Source organism: Thamnophis elegans, chromosome 2 (genome assembly GCF_009769535.1).
Source record: "Thamnophis elegans isolate rThaEle1 chromosome 2, rThaEle1.pri, whole genome shotgun sequence".
NCBI lineage: Eukaryota > Metazoa > Chordata > Lepidosauria > Squamata > Colubridae > Thamnophis > Thamnophis elegans.
In genome coordinates this window covers 4,993,865-5,015,292 of record NC_045542.1, presented here as the reverse complement: position 1 = coordinate 5,015,292, position 21,428 = coordinate 4,993,865, and the positions used below count along the sequence as shown (strand labels likewise).

General features: G+C 42.3%; 1 protein-coding gene across 1 annotated transcript in view; it reads left to right on the top strand.

The window, feature by feature from the left end:
* PDE4A (phosphodiesterase 4A) overlaps positions 1 to 21,428 on the top strand; it is a 113,943-nt gene that overhangs the window by 67,476 nt on the left and 25,039 nt on the right. The window contains exon 7 of the mRNA XM_032238972.1: positions 17,737 to 17,830. Coding sequence (XP_032094863.1) covers positions 17,737 to 17,830 — 94 coding nt within the window. The remainder of the gene's footprint in view (positions 1 to 17,736; positions 17,831 to 21,428) is intronic.

The window sequence follows — 21,428 nt, the reverse complement described above, 5'->3', positions numbered from 1 at the left end:
GGCTTTACTAATTTCAGTTGACTCACCCAATTATTTTGTGACCTTTCCTGTATTTTTTTTTTATCTGTGTTCTTCCTTTTAGTTTCTTTTTAATGAAATTGCTGTTCTTGTTTTTCTACCAAGATTGAAGCCAGGTTGGCATTGGTCGCTTTCAATTTTCTTCAGTAGTTCTGTGAGTTTAAATGGTTTGCATAAGCCAAGTTGTTATTTATGAATGATTAGAATGAATGCATGAGGTGTTGAATTGAATTGAATTGAATTTATTATATTTCTATGCCGCCCTTTTCCCCGAAGGGGACTCAGAGCAGCTCACAACCCAAGTCAAGGGGGGGGGGGGGTACAAATAAGGAAGAAAAAAAAAGAACACGAACAAAACAATACCACAATTTAAACACACAACAACCATACCATTCGAGGGGGGACAAAAGCTCATTAGCCCCAGGCCTGTCGGAACAGCCAGATTTTAAGGGCTTTGCGGAAGGCCTGGAGGGTGGTGAGGGTTCGAATCTCCACGGGGAGTTCGTTCCAGAGGGTCGGAGCAGCCACAGAGAAGGCCCTCCTCCGGGTGGTCGCCAATCGGCATTGGCCAGTGGATGGAATTCGGAAGAGGCCTAGTCTGTGGGATCTAATCAGTCTATTGGAGGTAATTGGCAGCAGGCGGTCTCTCAAGTACCCAGGTCCAATACCATGACGGGCTTTATAAGTGACGACTAGCGCCTTGAAGCGTATCTGAAGACCAATAGGCAGCCAGTGCAGCTCACAGAGGATAGGTGTAACGTGGGTGTATCGAGGTGCACCCACAATCGCTCGCACGGCTGCATTCTGGACAAGCTGAAGTCTCTGAATGCTTAAAAGTGTTGCTTTTAAACCGTTTTTTTTTCCGTTATGTGTTCGTTATGTGTCTTTTTTTTCTCTGTTTTGTAAGCCGGCCGGAGTCTTTCGGGATTGGGCGGCATATAAATTTTATAAATAAATAATAAATGGACCATTCAGAAGAAGATACTCTGTTTTGTACACCTAGATAGCTACATTCTCAAGAGGAGTCTTCCCCAGCCTGAAGTTTCCCTGTTATCTTGAAACTCCCAAGTCTCAGAATTCCCACCCAGGATAGCCATTGACAGCAACTTGAAAATGTTGTACTACTCTTGGTCAAGTATTTGGTCAAAATATTCAAAGGAGACTAATCTGGACAGCTTGGAACATTTATCTGGCCAGTTAGCTAGAAATATTTGCTTCTGTTGAGTGGGAAGTTTTAAGCCATAATCTTTAGCTGGTTCCACCACAAATGTGCGCACAACAAAAGCACGCCTGACTAAACCGCGGTGTCTAAAGCGCGGTGACAAAACCGGGCGACGAATGAATGACTAATTAATCCCAAAGCGCGCCGACAGAAGCGCACTGTAACGTAACCCTCAACCTAACCTTCAACCTAACCCTCAACCTAACCCTAAACCTAACTGTAAATCTTACCTTAAATGAAATCGCGCTTCTGTCGGCGCGCTGTTGTCGGCGCGCTGTTGTCGGCGCGCTTTTGAAATTGCGGTTTTAGTGCCACGGTGTTGTCGGCGCGCTTATGACGTTCGCGCTTTTGACGGGTCACGCTTTAGCTTCCTTACAAAGCAGAAGACGAAGCTTATATGAACAAGTATACAGTGTGTCTGGGTGTGTATGCGTACACATGGAGCCTTACAGCTGGAACCAACTCCCTCTGCCTGCTTTAGGCTGAGCTTTGTGTTAAATGTTACTCCCTTAGAAAGGGCAATGATGGAAAGGAGGAGGAGGAAGGAAAAAGTGAGGTCATTCAGTCTTCTTGCCTTACAATGTTCTGCATTGAAAAATATGAAAGGGGCAGGTAATAGACATGGGAGAGCACCAGAGTTGATCCAGCCTAATAGAAATAGCTAGCTATACTGAAGGCAGAAGAAGAACAGGCACACTTGTCTCAGATTCAGATTGTAATTACCTTTGGCATTACCAGTCTGTGGGATTTTGGTCTATGGGCCAACAATTCTCTCAAAGGTCAATCAGAATATATACATGTATATCAGGGGTGGGTTTCAACCGGTTCGCGGCGGTCCCTGCGAACCGGTTGGTCGGCGAACCTGGAAGTAAGTAACTTCCGGGAACGGCGAAGGGCCCACCCACTCGCCCGCGCTCCTTACCCAGTTTTGACGAGTTCTGCGCTTCCACGCATGCGCAGGATGCATACAGCGCCTGCGCGATCCTCCAGGAGCAGCTGGAGCATCGCACAAACGCTAGTATGCATGCGTGCGCCACGTGCGTGCACGAGGACGCCGCCGGCCCCGTTCCAACCGAACCGGTTGGAACGGGGCGAGAAACCCACCCCTGATGTATATCTATAACTGTATGTAAGAGAATAAATGACAGTAAAAATATAAAGCATAATATAGGTAAATAATATTTGGTCATAAGTAGCTAAGTATAAATAAATAAAGAATTGTACATAAAAATGGAGAACGAATAAGGAGATTATGAAAGATAGAAATGTATAGAAGGGAAAACACTAACTGCAAAGAAACCGATTCGGAACTGCGGTATGATATACGATGGGACTTATTGTTCCTATGTTGTTTTTAAGTCACGTGTTTGTTTCTGTTGATGTGCTTAGGTGTATAAAATAAAAATTTAATAAAAAGGAAAAAAAAAGAAAGAAATAAGACCTTCAGGGGGGAAAATGGTATATTCAATCCCATCCTTTCTCTTCTTCCATAGTAGGAGAAAAGTAATGTTCCACATTCCGTGTTGTTTTATTTTAACAATTCCACATTCTTTCATGCCTGCACTTCTGACATTTAAAGAGCTTGTCACCTGACGGAAAAAGGGAATTCTACCAATGTGAGTTTGTTGATGTGGCTTATGTTGTCGTTTCGACAACTTGCTCTAATCAAATCGAGCATTTTATACCCAAGAGGAGATTAAACTATCATGCATCCCTTTAAAAAAACAAAAAACAGAAAAGAATATATACATGTTGGTCTCTGGATGGAATTTGTCACGTTCAAGAGACATGGTCCTCTTATGGAGGGTTTCCCGGACCCTATCCTTTGCTCTGAAGATTAAGGCAGTTGCTAAGGAGATTCTTGTTGCTATAGAGATAGCTATGAGGCACAGCTGATTGGCTGCCGGAGGGTGATGAGGTTGCCACTTTGATTATATTCCCCTTTTCCTGGCTGCTGTCTCTTCTCTTTCCCCCCCCCCCCCCCGGTTACAGTTTCACTTCATTCAGCTTTTGAGGAAGTGGACTATGGAAAGCAAGCATGGAAGAAGAGGTAGCTAACTTGTAGGGCGGTGGTGGGGAAGCTGAAATTTAAAAAAAGCAAGAATGAAAAGAGATTGAACTGGTAGGCACAGTGTGGAATTGGGTCCCAGCTGAGATGACATAGCAATAGCAATAGCAGTTAGACTTATATACCGCTTCATAGGGCTTTCAGCCCTCTCTAAACGGTTTACAGAGTCAGCGTATTGCCCCCAACAACAATCCGGGTCCTCATTTCACCCACCTCGGAAGGATGGAAGGCTGAGTCAACCCTGAGCCGGTGAGATTTGAACCGCTGAACTAGCAATAGCAGTTAGACTTATATACCGCTTCATAGGGCTTTCAGCCCTCTCTAAGCGGTTTACAGAGTCAGCATATCCGCCCCCACAGTCTGGGTCTCATTTCACCCACCTCGGAAGGATGGAAGGCTGAGTCAACCTGAGCCGATGAGATTTGAACCGCTGAACTAGCAATAGCAGTTAGACTTATATACCGCTTCATGAGCCGGTGAGATTTGAACCGCTGAACTAGCAATAGCAGTTAGACTTATATACCGCTTCATAGGGCTTTCAGCCCTCTCTAAGCGGTTTACAGAGTCAGCATATCGCCCCCACAGTCAGGGTCCTCATTTCACCCACCTCGGAAGGATGGAAGGCTGAGTCAACCCTGAGCCGGTGAGATTAGAACCGCTGAACTGCAGATAGCAGTCAGCTGAAGTGGCCTGCAGTACTGCACCCTAACCACTGCGCCACCTCGGCTCCTTAATGACATAAGTCATGAATAGTCACTGGTGGTAGTAACAAGCCTCAAGTAGGTGCTGACTCCAAGAAAACAGGAATTGGAGCAGGAGAACTATGTGATGCTAGAATAAGTTCTCCTATTGTCCAATGATAATTCCAACTTGAGCCCAGAAAGTTACAGTTGGAAGTGGAAATCCACTCAATCCAATGTCCATGATATCTGTAGCAGCCACTCTTTCCTGAACAGAAACCTCATAATCGGCTAAATTATTTCCTGCAGTACAGGAGTGACACTAATGCGCTACATATAATGGAATGGACCCATACAAAACCATTTCTAAACAATTGTGGGAAGTTATCACCCAGCCCTCTCCCAGAAAAATGAAATATCCTAGGAAATATTGAAAAGGCAGAATGTTTCTCTGGATATGAAAAGAAAGAAACATGCTTTAAAAGACAGAATAGTTGCCTGTAGCTTCCTGCCCATCCACACTTTGTCAATAGGCCACTGAGAAGGCCAGGCTAGCCCACTTTACATAACAAAGACTTCTCCATTGCAGCTGTAGGGGGAAGGGATATTACTCAACTCTCCACGTGGCACCTGAGAACTCATACCTGGATTCAAAACGTAGCCTAGAGAGTTGCCCCTGCATGACCCCATGGGAGTCTGACAACCAATCAGAAGACATTTCTTAGACAGGAACAGGAAACAGAGAGGTGGGGCTGAACAGGGTATAAAAAGCCTAGCAAGCCCCTCCCTCAGCCCTTCTCTTCTTCTCCACCAACATTGAAGCATCTGATCCCCCTTTTCTGTTCAGGAGCTCAAGCCATGTGATCCTGTCCACCATTAAAACCATCTTTCCAAGCAGCCTCCATGTCTCCAGTGTCTTTTCCCCCACTTGGAGCTGAACCCAAAAGGATATTTCTTTCAACACATTGAAAAATCATGGGAAAGGCTTAGTTAGAGTTCTCATAGCACTCACATTTTCTTTGTACATTCAATTCCGTTTATTCGCTAGATGAAAGAAGTCCCAACAGCTTTGTTTCATATTTGAGAGCCTTAGGAAATACTGGATATTTATTTACCTGGCGATCAGTCAAATTATGCATTCAGCAAAACAGTAAAACGGTTCCTTTAGTTTCCTCCCTTTCATAAAAACAGAGAACCACAACAACTCTTCTCTTTTCCTGCAAGTCTCTGAGTAGGTGTTATTTTATTATTATTATTCTTAGGGATGACACAAAATAGCACAATGCTGACAATCATGCTATTTAAAGAAATGTACAGACATCCGTGGTAATTGCTCCAGAAGATCAGGAAACCAAAACTCTTTATTTTGGAGTTCTTTTCGAAATAATCAAAGACAGAGAGGGAGGGTAGTGATTGGTGGTTTTGACACAAATCAGCGATAGATTCCATCAGTGTCATCCTCTGACTGCCTAGCCGACAGATTGAATGGCTGAGGCTTCTCTGTGGTTGCTCACCAGGCCTTGAGCAGTAGGGAAAACCCAGGACCAGGACAAAGAAACTTTGCTTCTTCTTATAGCCATAAGTCATCTTGATAATGAGCTTTTAGTCATATTCAGTTAGAAATAATTATATCTCCTGCCCAGATTCCATAGGGTGACTGAACTTCAACAATAACAATAGCAGTTAGACTTATATATCGCTTCATAGGGCTTTCAGCCCTCTCTAAGCGGTTTACAGAGTCAGCATATCGCCCCCAACAACAATCCGGGTCCTCATTTTACCCACCTCAGAAGGATGGGAGGCTGAGTCAACCCTGAGCCGGTGAGATTTGAACAGCCGAACTGCAGAACTGCAGTCAGCTGAAGTAGCCTGCAGTGCTGCACTCTAATCACTGCACCACCATCAGGAAATCCTCCAGAGCCCTGCGGAATATGTTGGAATTCTGGGGGCAGACCGTGCTAACAGTTCCCACACTCCTCAGAGGATAATAGTTGTTGTAAGTCTAAACCACAACAGGAAATGGCCTGACCATGACAAGGGAATATATTTAAAACTTCTCGGGTTCGGATCATCCTTCCCAGTAAGAAAAAATATAGCTCCATTGTGTAACCTGCCACATTGTCATTGGTTGTCATGAAATATGGTCGCCCCACAGCAATATTGAAATTCCTTGAGATCCCGTTTCTGGGAATTCTTAGCCCCATGTGAGATCCCTTTTAGCTGGTCAACTCAGAAGCCTAGATGGTACACTAATACAGTGTTTTTCAACCTTTTTTGTGCAAAGGCACACTTTTTTCATGGAAAAAAATCACGAGGCACACCACCATTAGAAAATGTTAAAAAAATTTAACTCTGTGCCTATATTGACTATATATAAAGTAATTCTCCCACGGCACACCTTACACTATGTCACGGCACACTAGTGTGCCACGGCACAGTGGTTGAAAAACACTGCACTAATAGAATCTTAATCTGTCCGGACTGCCCAACACACGTCTAAATCTTTTGAGAGTGCCACTAGAATAAACAGGGTGTCTGGAAAAAAGTAAGCTTGGATAAATGATCACTCTTCTCATTCCTGGGGAGACAAATGAGAGGGGATGTTGATTTTAAATACACATGCTACTAAGAAACTAATATTCTGGCAGCTGCTGCTGCTTTTGTATGTTTAATATTGCATAATTTAATTGTTGCATTTTATGGTACAATTTCAAGTGTTCAGATTTATTTGCTAATTTTTCACACAAAAGCCAGCATGTAAACATGAACAATAAAATTGTAAGCCACCTCGGCCTGGGAAACTTAATTTTGAAAGGAATTCTATAAATCCTACAAAAGTGGCATTTTATGTCAGGGTTAGAATTAGACAATCTTGTTCTGATTTTGCATAAATTGAGCTCTCGGTTCCACCACAAAACTGCGTTCGACTAAAGGGCGCTCGACGAAACCGCGTAGCTGACGTCATCACAGCGCGACAACAGCGCGGAGAAAAAAGCACACTGTAAACGCTAAACCTAAAATTAACCCCTAAACCTAAACCTAACCCCCCTAAACCTAATCCTAAACCTAACCCTAAACCTAACCCTTAACCTAACCCTAAACCTAATCCTAACTCTTAACCTAACCCTAACCCTTAACCTAACCCTAAACCTAAACCTAACCCTAAACCTAACCCTTACCTTAACTTGAATCGGCTTGCTTTCAAAGCGCTATTTAAAGCACCCTTCTTTCTCCGCGCTCGCTGTTGTCGCCCTGTTGATGACGTCAGCGACGCGGTTTAATCGGGCGCGCTTTAGTTGAGCGCGGTTTTGTCATGCCACGTGAGCTCTCATGTCAGAGAATCAAAATAATCTGAGGTTGGATATGGTTCTTGCTGCACTGAACTTTCCTTTGCCTCCTCACCAAATAACAATTGAGTCAGGAGAGAGCAATATGTGGTAAATATGTGGCAGTCTAATTTCAAAAGCTATCTGGAATCAAATGAAACCTTGGACATCCCGCTGAGTTGATTAGTCCTCCTTTGGGTGAGCTCACTGTGACATGTTGTTTCCAGCAAATTCCTCAGGAAGTCTGACCTGTGAATTGAACATTTCCCACCACCTCCAAGGTAGTTTGGTAGCATTGGGGTATTATTTATTTATTTCTTGAATTTATTTATTTGCTGTCCACCTTGTAGAATTTATTTCTTGCCCATCTTGGGAAGCTTCCAGTATTAAAGCATTAAAAAAACCTAACAAATCAATCTCTTTGAAAGAGTAATAATAGAAATCCCAATCCAAAGGAGAGATAGTAGGAAAGGAAGAGGAAGAGTGGAGGAGAGGTAAGGGAAGAAGAAAGAGGTAAGGAGAGGTGGGTTGAAGGGAGAGAAAGAGAAGGAGAGAGGGCAGGAAAGGAAGAGGAAGAGTGGAGGAGAGGTAAGGGAAGAAGAAAGAGGTAAGGAGAGGTGGGTTGAAGGGAGAGAAAGAGAAGGAGAGGAGGGAGGGAGGGAGAGAAAAAGAAGGAGAGAGTGTAGGAAGGGGAAGAAAGAGGGTAGGAGTAGCGGAGAGGTAAGGGAAGAAAGAAGGGGAAGGAGAGGAGGAAGGAAGGAAGTAGAGGAGGAAGGGAGGGAGAAAAGAAAAGAAAGGGAAAATAAGGTGGTGTTACAACAGGCGCTAGGGGTAAATAAAGCAATCCAAACTGTACCTTATAACCTTTTAAATGGAATAACAAAAGTATAAGAATGGCAAAGAAAAAGAATAACTATGTGAATGTATACCTATAATTGTATGTAAGAGAATAAATGACAGTAAAAATATAAAGCATAATATAGGTAAACAATATTTTGTTATAAATAGCTAAGTATAAATAAATATAGAATAGTACATAAAAATGGATAACGATTAAGGAGACCATGAATGCAAGATAGAAATGTATAGTAGGGAAAACACTAACTGCAAAGAAACCGATACGGAACTGCCGTATGATATACGATGGAACTTCTTGTTCCTATGTTGTTTTAAGTCATGTGTTTGTTTTTGTTGATGTGTTGATGTGTTTAAAATAAAAATTTATATATATAAAAAAGAAATCCCAATCCAGTTATTGTTAAAACATGTGGAAGGAGGGAACAGGATGCGGGAAGGGGAGGGGGGATTACCTCTTAATTCAACAACCACCTCCAGTGTGACTTTCCACCATTAGTTGCTGATGATATAAAGCTGGCCTTTAATTATACGTTGCAAGAAGAAATCAGAATCACACAATTATTTTAAACTGCATTGATTATCACTTGGAAATCTTTTCTCACTTTAATTATTACACATTTACCAGTGTTCACAGTTTATACTTTTTCCTGGATTTAATAACAATACATAAAACACTTCTGACACAGTGGTGGCAGAAGCTGAAATGTAACCTTGGTATTATACTTTTGCATTCTGGCAGTAGATTTTTAAAAAAAAGGCTAATACAAAGATGATTTAAAAATTGCTGCCTTTACCATTGACATATCAACAAAAAAAGGATGCCCGTAAGAACTTGAAAGAGCATAATCCGCTTAATTGTATTAACTATGTTTGATATGGGAAGATTCAGGAAGCTGTACAGATGTTTTATAATTCAATTCCTAATGCAGACTTTGATCGGCCTGAACGGTTAGATCAAGTCCCTTTTCTCATAGCTTCTCTTCCTGCTCTAAGACAGTGTTTCTCAACCTTGGCTACTTGAAGATGTCTGGACTTCAACTCCCAGAATTCCCCAGCCAGCGAATGCTGGCTGGGGAATTCTGGGAGTTGAAGTCCAGACATCTTCAAGTTGCCAAGGTTGAGAAACACTGCTCTAAGACATGGAATTGTAGTAAATTGCAAAACAATTAGAAGAGAATAAATGTCATAAATAATGTTTCCCATGTGTGCCTGTTCATCATTTGCTTCCTAGCATATTTTTGGCTTTAGATTTGAAACCCTCCACATTCCTATCACAGACGAGAAAAGATCTTGCAACACGAAACGCTTCTCTTTGCTTTCAGATAGCAAATAATAGAAAGGAATTAGAAATGGAAAAGAACAAATTAGGTAACTCTTGATGTAGCAATTTCTCTTATCCGAAACACATAAATATGTATGCGTGAAGTCTAAAGATTGGCTACAAAAAGTTCTGTCTCCCAATTGAAGGCTTCTTCATTGATGAATCTTTTGTTTGCCTGATAAAAGGCAAGATTTTTATGAAGTTATTTCCCCTAACTCTTCTCTAGGTTTCATGGATTGTGGTTAGCCAGATTCCTTTAATCTGAAAATATGGTCCTATATACTCTAGATGTATGGCGTTTCGTTATTCTAGTTCTGTTTTACCCAATTTGGGACTCTCTATTTCTGTTACAATTCCTATCATCCTCAGCCAATGGGCAGGTTGTTTCAGGATGATGGTTATAGTAGCCCAGCACATCCAAAGAATAAGGACAGAGAAGGCTACTAGCTGGATTCTGACCAGGGAATGGTACATTATTAAAAAGAGGGAGGTCTTTCTCCCTCCTCCTTTCTTCTGCGGTTTCTGGAAAGATAGACAGGCAAGCTTGCATCATCGTACTAATAATGTTCAAAAGACGAGTCTGTCTCAACACCTCCATAGAATCAGATTCACTCAAACAGTATGTCTGGTCTTTAAGACCCATGTAGGCCTGTGTCCAAATCAGTGGTGGGTTTCAAATTTTTTTAGAACCTCTTCTGTAGGTGTGGCCTGCTTTGTGGGAGTGGCTTGCCGGCCATGTGACTGGGTGGGAGTGGCTTGCCAGTCATGTGACTGGGTGGGAGTGGCTTGCCAGTCATGTGACTGGGTGGGCATGGCCAACTTGTAAAATGTGCTGAAACTCACTTAACAACGCTCTTGCTTAGCAACCAAAATGTTGGCTCAGAAACTCTGGCATTTGAAGCACGCAAGTCTTAAAGCTGCCAAGTTACAAGACCCTTGCACCCCTAACTCTTTAGAAAAAAAACCCCAAGGGTGTTCAAACTTGACAGCTTTAAAACTCATGGACTTCAACTCTCAGAATTCCTCCTCCAGTCATGTTGGCTCAGGAATTCTGGCATTGAAGCATGCAAGTCTTAAAGCTGTCAAGTTACAAGAGCCTCGCACCCCTAACCCTTTAGGGAAAAAAACCCCATGGGGTGTTCAAACTTGACAGCTTTAAGACTTGTGGACTTCAACTCCCAGAATTCCTCCTCTCGCTCTTCATCTTGATGATGTGCGGACGGCTGGGGTGGGAGGGAGCTGGAACCGGTTCTAAACGGCACTGTAGATTTGTGGAACCTCTTCTATAGAAGAGGTTAGAACTGGCAGGAACCCACCCCCTTGTCCAAATGCACTGTTTTTGCCTTTTTTCTGTGCCAGTTTCTTTTCTTTATAAAAAAAATATTTTCTTATTCCACAAATAAGTAAAAATGTTAGTCATTCATGTATCAGTTCATCTTTTTAGATTGCCATGATGTTCTTCCTGGTGAAGCTCAGGGTAACATTTTGATCTCACAAATGTTCTGAGTTTAAACAAGAGAGAACAAGTTTCAATTGGAAAACTGAGCAGGATTGTCACCTGGACAGTCCTGGCAGGGAAAGAAGTTGGTTGCCCTAGAATGAAAGACCCCTGGATTTTGAATTAGGATTTTCCATTGAGCCATCTTGCCCTAATCAAGGGCAGTTGGGGCGTTACTGAAAGCTTTCCCATGTTTTAGAAGGTAACTTTTTCCCTTTCATTTTTCCTGAGGCTGGCTGCTGTGATGGAGAGGCATGTTTCTCCTAATAAGCCTAGTTGATGACTCACCTCAGCTCTCCTGCCAGGGAGCAGCATCCGCGAGTTTTCTCAAGGACGAAAGGGTTTTTTTTTTAAAGAGAACAATATCAAGCATCAAACTGTAAAAGCAAATTTGTTCATTTATCCCATGTACTTTCTCTTTTGCTACAACTTTGGAAAGCAGAATTTGCTTTGCTTAGAGGCAAATAATGCCAAACTCCTGAATAACATTAGGTAAAAAATTGTTCTGATGCAGAGTTACCATATCTTGTTTCCCAAAAAACAAATATACACACATATCATTGGATATTTCCACACTTAGAACTCACATTGGTGAGGGTGAAGATCTGTTACTGCACTCAACTCCAAAACTATTCTGTATTGATTATTATTTCCACCCACACCACGCAAGTTCAAATTCATCCTCCTCCAATTTTTTAAAGAGGTTCTCACATCAAAAAATCCTTAGCTGTTTATTCTTCAGGTTAGCTCTGACTTTGGAATGGTCTTCCATTTTAAGTTTGCAGCTAGATTTCTGTAAGGAAAGCTGCGTAGAAGGGTATTTAAAAACCATCCCAGATTTTCCAGGAGAGAATGGGATGAGATGGAATAATTCAGCACCTCTGGGTCATGGTTCTTCACAAGAAATATTATAGGGTTTGTGGTCTGCTTATTATGTTATATCATGTGAACCCCAGAAAATTGGGCTGAGAAGCCCATGGTTTAGTTAAACTGCAACCGGACACTGCCAGAATGCTAGAATTTAGTTGAGCCAATGAGAATTTCAACAGTATTTGCCCTCATTTTGCCTACATTTTGGCAGGGAAAAGAGAAAACACAGGAGAGGATGTGGGCTTGGCAAACTCAAGGATTCAGACAGGAAAGGCACGGAACAAAAAGTACCTTCAAAAGATAGAAAATGACGGCAATTTCTTGGAAACCACCGAGAGAAGCAAAATGTTGTACCAGGAAGGAAGAGGAGAAGAAATACTAAGCGAGATCCAACCCAAGTTTTTTTTAAAATTCTGTTTCATGTGAAAGAATCAGAGAAATGACAAAGTGAGCAAGTGTGGAAGGATAGAACTACCTGAGAACCATGTAAAATGGGTTCCACCACAAAACCGCGGTAGACAAAAGCGCGGTCGATGAAAGCGCGTATGTGACGTCATCACAGCGCGACGAAAAAGATCGAAAAATGTAAAAATAAAGCAAAAACCTTACCCTAACCCCCCCAAACCTAACCCTAAACCTAACCCTAAACCTAACCCTTAACCTAACGAAAAACCTAACGCTAACCCTTAACCTAACGCTAAGCGTAACGCTAACGCTCTAAACCTAACCCTAACCCTTAACCTAATCCTAACCCTAACCCTTACCTTTATGTGAATCAGCTTGCTGTAATTTAATTTTTATTTCAATTTTTCGATCTTTTTCGTCGCGCTGTGATGACGTCACATACGCGCTTTTGTCGACCGCACTTTTGTGGAACGCGGTTTTGACGGGTCACGGTAAAATGGTGTTATGAACTAAGGCTAATTTTGAAATCAGCAGAGGCTTGTAAGTCACTGGCAGCTTTTTGGTCAGAGTGGAGCAAAAATTACTTAAATAGTAATTTAATGAATGAGCAGAAATTCCACAGGTAGAATTTGTTGAAGATTAATGACGAGTTGAAACAGGCATTTTAAGAAATCCCAACTTTTTGCTACTAGTTTCTCCCACTCTTAACTTTTTATCGAATAATTATTTATCTCAATAATATTCATTCACAAGAAGCCATCTCCTCATGAGTTATTGGCGTTACGATGAAACAGCCGTTTGAGCTGTTTGCCTTCACCTCCCTCTGTAAGGAAGAAGCCAAAGGATTATGTCACCCAGGATGAAAAACAGAGGAAGTTTGCAGCTACAATAGTTACTTCATAATATACAAAGAAAGGAAAGGAAATCCTGCCTTATTTGTTGAAAGTTATTTCTCAATTCAATAATTGCATTTATTCATCACTGATTCTTCAGTGTTTTGAACAAACTTCTCATAAAAGGATTGATTGGGGGATTAGGAAGAAGAGCTGAATACCTTTTTTTGGCTCATTCTAATCAATACATGTGAAAAGCTACCTCTGCTGGTCCAGATGGTTTCTTACCATTCCCTCTTGATGAGATATGGATGGTGCTTGCATATAGCCACAAATGTAATTTGTCAAGAGCTCCTGCAAACTCAACTCCTCTTTGTCTAATTTAGGGCTAGGCTGCAAAAATCAAGAGGACTACAAGAGGGTAGGAAAGAGTTTGTGTTTTCTGTTATCAATGCTGTTTTTTATTGGTCCCCTTCATCCTGACAACCAGGATGTTGTTTGAGCCTCAAGATTGTATGGGATGATTCACAATTGCATACAGTAGGGGCGAAGGCAGAAGTGATCGTGCGTAAATAATGTAGTTAAATTCATAATAAGTCTATTGCATTGCAACTACTGCAATGCGCTCTACATGGGGCAGCCTTTGAAGAGTATCCGGAGACTTCAACTCGTCCAGAATGCAGCCGCGCGAGCGATTGTGGGTGCACCCTGGTACACCCACATTACACCTATCCTCCGCGAGCTGCACTGGCTACCGATCGGTCTCCGGATACGCTTCAAAGTGCTAGTCGTAACTTATAAAGCCTTTCATGGTATTGGACCAGGGTACTTGAGAGACCGCCTGCTGCCAATTACCTCCCAAAGACCTGTCAGATCTCACAGGGTCGGCCTCCTCCAGGTCCCGTCCACCAGCCAATGCCATCTGGCTACTACCCGGGGGAGGGCCTTTTCTGTAGCAGCTCCGGCCCTCTGGAATGAACTCCCTGCGGAGATCCGGACCCTCACCTCTCTCCAGGCCTTCCGGAAAGCCGTCAAAACCTGGCTGTGCCGGCAGGCCTGGGGTTGATGAGTTCCCCTCCCCTCTCGACTGGTATGGTTGTGTGATTTTCGTGTATTTTAATTATGTGTACTGTTGTTTATGTTCCCTTTCCCCTTTGAGTTGTTCACCGCCCTGAGTCCCTCCTGGAGAAGGGCGGCATACAAATAAACCAAATACAAATACAAATAATAAGATTGGTTTTCACGGGAATGAATTTGTAGTGAAATTGACACTCGTGGAGATCTCTGTTTAAGACTGAGACATACATACGTTCAATTTCTTTTAAATAGCTATGTTATCATTTCACTTGGATAAATCTCAAGATTTTTTTAAAAAAAATAAAGACATGTTTTTGGATATGTAATTAAGATCAAACTGGAAAATAAATAGTGTATTTTAAGAACATTACCTGTTTTTCCTAGTTGTTTATAATAATGTACAATTTTCCTAAATGTTGCCTTCCAAATGTTTTAGATGAACCAATCGCATTACCAAGTCAATTTAGCCATACGTGTTGTATATAAAGATGAAGGGAATCATAGCCCAAAGCTTATGAAAAACTATTGTATTGCAACATATCCGAGCCGAGGTGGCGCAGTGGTTAGAGTGCAGTACTTCAGGCCACTTCAGCTGACTGCTATCTGCAGTTCGGCGGTTCAAATCTCACCGGCTCAAGGTTGACTCAGCCTTCCATCCTTCCGAGGTGGGTGAAATGAGGACCCAGACTGTGGGGGCGATATGCTGACTCTGTAAACCGCTTAGAGAGGGCTGAAAGCCCTATGAAGCGGTATATAAGTCTTAACTGCTATTGCTATTGCTATATCCGAAATCCTCATTAGGATATTAACCGATGTCATAAACCGGGTGTCAGCAACTCACAGCTCCTGAGCCGCATGTGACTCTTTGACGGCTCCCTGCCGACCGGATCATGCAATTGAGAGAGAGAGAAGGGGGAGAGAGGGAGAGGAGAGAGAAACAAGAGAGAGCTGGAGGAAGAGAATGAGAGAGAGGGAAAAGAGAGGGGAATAGAGAAGGGGAAAGGAAAGAAAGAAAGAAAGAAAGAAAGAAAGAAAGAAAGAAAGAAAGAAAGAAGAGTGGGAGGGAGAGAGAAAGAAAGAGAGAGAGAGAGATCCCCATTTCCCACACTGGGAGCCAGAAAACCGGGGTAGGCGTGGCTAGGCGGGTCATGTGACTGGGTGTGAGTGATGTTGAGTTAGCCACGCCCACCACAGATTTTGCGGCTCCCGGTGTTTGCTGTGGGAAATGGGTCCAAATGGCTTTTTGAGTGTTTAAGGTTGCAGACCCTTGTCATAAACTAACAGGAGGCCTCAAAATGCACCAGAGATCTTTCACTTTTAGTTCTATTACATCAGTCATGCCTGGTGTAATCTAGGCATCCTACATTCATGACTCCTCCACAGATGCAGTTATGGCTCTATGGGCTAGTGTTCAAATTCATCTCGGGTGGCAGTTGTATCCATTCCTTGATCAGGAATCCCTACTCCAATCACTCAAATCCAGATTATCTCATATCTGAATTACTACAAGTGCTCTACACAGGGTTTCCCCTGAGGACCACTCAGAATCTACAGCTGGTCAGGAATGCAGCACTAAGGGTAGTTATGTATAGACTTCAATACACCCATGTATCACTTCTCTGTGAATATGATACACTATACTATATAGTGTACTGTACTACACTACATTACTGTCAGCGTTCCAAGTATCATGTAGAATTAAATCAGAGTCCAAGGCAAAACAATCCTTAAAGTTCCAATTTAATAAAGCAGACATCTTAGCACATCTATGTTAATCCCAAGTATCATGTAGAATTAAATCAGAGTCCAAGGCAAAACAATCCTTAAAGTTCCAATTTAATAAAGCAGACATCTTAGCACATTTATGTTAATCCCAATTCTGGAAATTACATCACAATTCCACCTAGTTAAAAGTTCATGATCTTGTCCCCACACCCACAATCCGTCACATGGTCCAATCTTCTTCTTCCACGCTGGCGTCTCCACCCAGCTGCTTCCGGTCAGGTGTAAAAGTGCGGAGACAAAAGATAACCTTGGTCTTCTAGTAAAGAATGACAATAACACATTCCACAATCCTACTCCTGTCTATTCCTCCCTCCCATCAACTATACTAATGAAACAGCATAATAAAATAAGAGAAAGTGTGGCGGGCCAAAATTCTAAAAGGAATATAATTGCAGGCCTGACAATTACACTATACTATATTAGTGGGTTTCCAGGTGCAATTTAAGATTCTGGTTATTAGCTTCAAAGTCCTTCATAGCACAAGGCCTACTTACCTGGTTAGGCACCAAGCTAGAATCGAGGAGGCTGTGAGTTCTAGTCCTGCCTTTAGCATGAAAGCCGGTGGGGTGATTTTGGGTCAGTCACTCTCTCTAAGCCCAACTCACCTTACAGGGTTATTATTGTGAGGAAAATAAGAGGAAGGTGTGTTGGATATGTTTGCCGCCTTGAGTTAGTTGTAAAACTAATACAGGTGGGATATAAATAAAATAAACACTCTGGGATTGTCAATAGCCAATTACGGTATCTCTATCCATCTGAAGAAGGAAATCTGTCAGGATAGGTGTCCCTTGGGTCCTATTTCTCGTGCAATGTCATCTTACAGGAGGGCCAGGGAATGTGCCTTCTTTGTCACTGCATATGCCCTATGGAGTGCTATTTCCTCCAAAATTTGGATGTCCCCCAACCATGTATATTTCTCTTTTGTAAGATCTTGAAAAACTGGTTGTCTCAATTACTGCATTGCCTCTGGTGTACTTTATTATATTGTGATTGCTTTTGGTGTGGTTATTGTTTTGATGCTACTCTTCCCTGTATCACTTGAAATTATTGTTCCCTGCCCTGAGTTGATTTGGGATGGGAGTTATAGAATGCTTATTCGTTAGGCATGAAGTTGGGAAAATTCATCTTCGGATGTGTTGAGATGTGCGTAAATCATCAGAACTCACATCTACGTTCAGAAATATGGCAGAATAGATGCATTCATTACAAATGTGAGCATTCCCATGATTGGATAAATAAATAATTACATGTCTAGAGAAGTAACATTTTACATCTGAGGCAATTTGCAACTGCAGGCACACACGGCGCTTCTAGAAAAATCTGACTGTGTAAGACATGCAGGCATAAATACAGTATCCATAAATTGTAATAGAAATGATTTGAGAACTTCATACTATTAAAGCAAACCCTTTTTAGGCAGCATTCTGTTGAGGAACCCTTGCACGTTAGTAGAATTCCCAGGTTACAGAGCGTTCCAGCGTGCACTGAATTTTCACAGATTCAAAGTATAGCTTATATGTTTTATTAATGAACTTTGACTCACCACTGCCAGCTTGTAGCCATTCTTCTTCTCTTAAGTCTGTCTCCATGCCCATGTGCATTGAAGCTAAGTGTCAATTTATCCCCATTCATGAGATTGCTCTTGTACATGATTGCTTATTCAAGAAGAAATATACAGTCATGCATTTCCATTCTTATCAGGGCATAGACAGAAAATATATATATATATATATATATTAATTATTTCATTCTCTTTTTTTGTCTGTCTCTGATAGTTCAAAAGAATGCTGAACCGTGAATTAACCCACCTCTCTGAAATGAGTCGTTCTGGAAACCAGGTGTCTGAGTACATTTCCAGTACCTTCTTAGGTGAGTGTATGGAAGTGTGTTTTTAACATCATCATAACTCTACTGCACCCAGGGCCGGATTTTCCTATAGGCTAACTAGGCTTCAGCCTAGGGGCCTCAAGATCAAGAGGGCACTACATTCAAATAGTTAGCAAAATTAAAATTACACTATTCTAAAAACAGTGAACACTAAAACACTGAACCGAAAATAAGGAGAGATTCTACGCATATGACTAAGAAACAAACATAAAAATGTATTGGTTAAGATCGTTCCAGCGCCGCGGCAGTTGGGGAGCCCGCCCACGTTCCCGGCACCTGCGGCCGGGCGAGAGGCGCGGCCGCTCCCAGTATCCGCCCCGTCAATGCGGAGCCCACCAGCGGCCAGGCAGGTGTGGGCAAGGGGGCCGAGCCGGGCAGCTGAGCGCAGCAGGGGAGGCGGCTGGCCTCGCTGCCTTTGCCGCAGAGCAGAGCTGCCCTCCGTCGGGAGGCCAGCTATATATATTGATATATATTGATATATATCACAGTAATGATGTATTTTATTGTCTCTCATGTAATTTACAAACTTAAAAATGGGAGGTGAAAGGGCCTCATAAGTGGAATAGCCTAGGGCTTCTTTTCATCTAAATCCGGCCCTGACTGCACCCATAACCCATGTACATTCTTTTTAAAAACATTGTGCAATTGTAGTATCAGTATCTACTCTACATTATTTTTCAATCAAATACAATCAGGCAGTTTGCTAAAAAAAAAAGAAAAAAGAAAACATTCTTTTAGGGTTCACAGGTTTTTGTACAAAAAGGCAGAACAAGATATAAAGAACATAACTTAACCTTTTTTTCCCATTGCTCAAAGTGATATATTTATTTATTTATTTATTTATTTGACTTATATACCGCTTCATAGGGCTTTCAGCCCTCTAAGCAGTTTACAAATTTTTTAGCAAATTGAGTCAGCAACTTGCCCCCACAGTCCGGGTCCTCATTTCACCCACCTCGGAAGGATGGAAGGCTGAGTCGACTTGAGCCGGTGAGATTTGAACCGCTGAGCTGCAGATCACAGTCAGCTAAAGTGGCCTGCAGTACTGCACCCTAACCACTGCGCCACCTCGGCTCTATATAGTTTGACTCTCACAGGTTCGTAAACTATTCCCCAAGAAAAAAACATTCATATGAATACATAACTTAAATAATAAATCATCAATACCCGATTTTGAAATAACACAAACCTATTTATGAGTAAACCTTCTGGTAAAGATTCTACGAAGATTCAACTTTTTTGTTGGATAAATACTTTTTTTTTTTAATCCATTGCACTTAAAAAAATTGTAGCCCAGTTTTTTATCACTAAAGCAAATTCACCCTTCCAAAGCAGGGATGTACTTATGTTCTAGTGTAGTGTTTCTCAACCTTGTCAACTTGAAGATGTCTGGACTTCAACTCCCAGAATTCCCCAGCCAGCATTCGCTGGGGAGAAGAGAAGAGAGAAATAGAGGAGGGGGGAGAGAGAGAGAAAGCAAGACAGAGACCCTAAATAATGCCAGCAATGGAAGAACAAAGTGGGTCCGTCCATCCTTCCATTACTGGAGCTTCCATCTGAGTTTCTCAAGTATGATTCAAGAATTTGCCAAATACATTTCAGAACAGGTGGATGCAGAAAACCTGTTTTTTCCCCTAAGACAGTGTTTGTCAACCTTGTCAACTTGAAGATGTCTGGACTTCAACTCCCAGAATTCCCCAGCCAGCATTCGCTGGGGAGAAGAGAAGAGAGAAATAGAGGAGGGGGGAGAGAGAGAGAAAGCAAGACAGAGACCCTAAATAATGCCAGCAATGGAAGAACAAAGTGGGTCCGTCCATCCTTCCATTACTGGAGCTTCCATCTGAGTTTCTCAAGTATGATTCAAGAATTTGCCAAATACATTTCAGAACAGGTGGATGCAGAAAACCTGTTTTTTCCCCTAAGACAGTGTTTCTCAACCTTGTCAACTTGAAGATGTCTGGACTTCAACTCCCAGAATTCCCCAGCCAGCATTCGCTGGGGAGAAGAGAAGAGAGAAATAGAGGAGGGGGGAGAGAGAGAGAAAGCAAGACAGAGACCCTAAATAATGCCAGCAATGGAAGAACAAAGTGGGTCCGTCCATCCTTCCATTACTGGAGCTTCCATCTGAGTTTCTCAAGTATGATTCAAGAATTTGCCAAATACATTTCAGAACAGGTGGATGCAGAAAACCTGTTTTTTCCCCTAAGACAGTGTTTCTCAACCTTGTCAACTTGAAGATGTCTGGACTTCAACTCCCAGAATTCCCCAGCCAGCGAATGCTGGCTGGGGAATTCTGGGAGTTGAAGTCCAGACATCTTCAAGTTGACAAGGTTGAGAAACACTGGTCTAGTGTTATAAACACTGATGGGAATGCCTGTAGTTCTTTAGCATTGATAATTTATCTGGAGCATAATAAGAAAAACATAATTACTAAATCTTATCTGTTCTTCCACGTCTAACCATGGGTGGTTCTCTGAAACAAATCTGCCTTTCATTCTGGGCTGTTGTTATATTATTTCCTTAGCCAAAATAAAGGGGGCTTGGTCCCCTATATTCTTTCTTCGTGCATATCCCAAAAGCCCTCCCATCTCAGAAGTCGGGAGGAACAGTTTGGACAAGGACGGAAATATTCACCGTGGGAGGAATAAGTGATGGTCCCTAGCCCAAGTGCAGTTTGTCTCCTCGTGACTCATCCTATGCAAATGTGCCTGAGGTTGCGTGTTCCAGTGCACGTCCCATCGAAAGTAATATCATGAGAACAGAGAGCATCTACAGGCAGGTGTGCTTCTGTGTGTGACGCTTTCCGCGCGGTATGTGAAGAAGTGCTGTGGACCAGGAGCACCCCGAGTGATGATGTAGCACGGTTGCCTTGGCAACAGGGAGATTCCCACTCCTCCCTTCGCCAGCTTAAAACGGAGGGCGAAGATTTGGCTTTGTTTGCCCTTATTGATGTCATCCTACAGCCAGATCTTGATTGGCTGGAGTCGTTTGAAAAGAAGAAAAAGCTCACCGAATGGGAAAAAGGAACTGCAAATTGTTACTACAGCAGAGTCCTTCCTCTCCCACTGCTAAAGCAGTGTTGGGGAAGGGATGGATAGCACCAGGCATATCCATGTGGTGAAGCCCAAACAGACAGCTCTTCCCCAGCCTCTTGGTGAACACAAGAGATTCTCCTCCAATTTCCAGGAGGAATTAAATTCAAATTCTACTGCTCTGTGCAGGTTCATTTGTACCTGTCTCGGAATGCCAATCACTGGGTATTCGGCAAGAAGAGAGACTGTGCTCATAGGTTTCTCCCTCCCCTTTCAACCTGCTAAATAAAAGTTTGATGAGATAGCAGAAATACAGAGGCATTTGGGCACTTGGATAACTCTTACACAACGCTCCCTCCCAAGCACACTTATGGCAATCCTATCAGAATTAGAATAAGAATTAGAATTTTATTATTTGTATGCCACCCTTCTCCGGGAGGACTCAGGGCGGCGAACAATTCAAGGGGGAAAAAGGGGAACATAAAAACAAAATACAAATAATAAAAGTAAACAACAGTTGCACGACCATACATGTCGAGAGGGGAGGG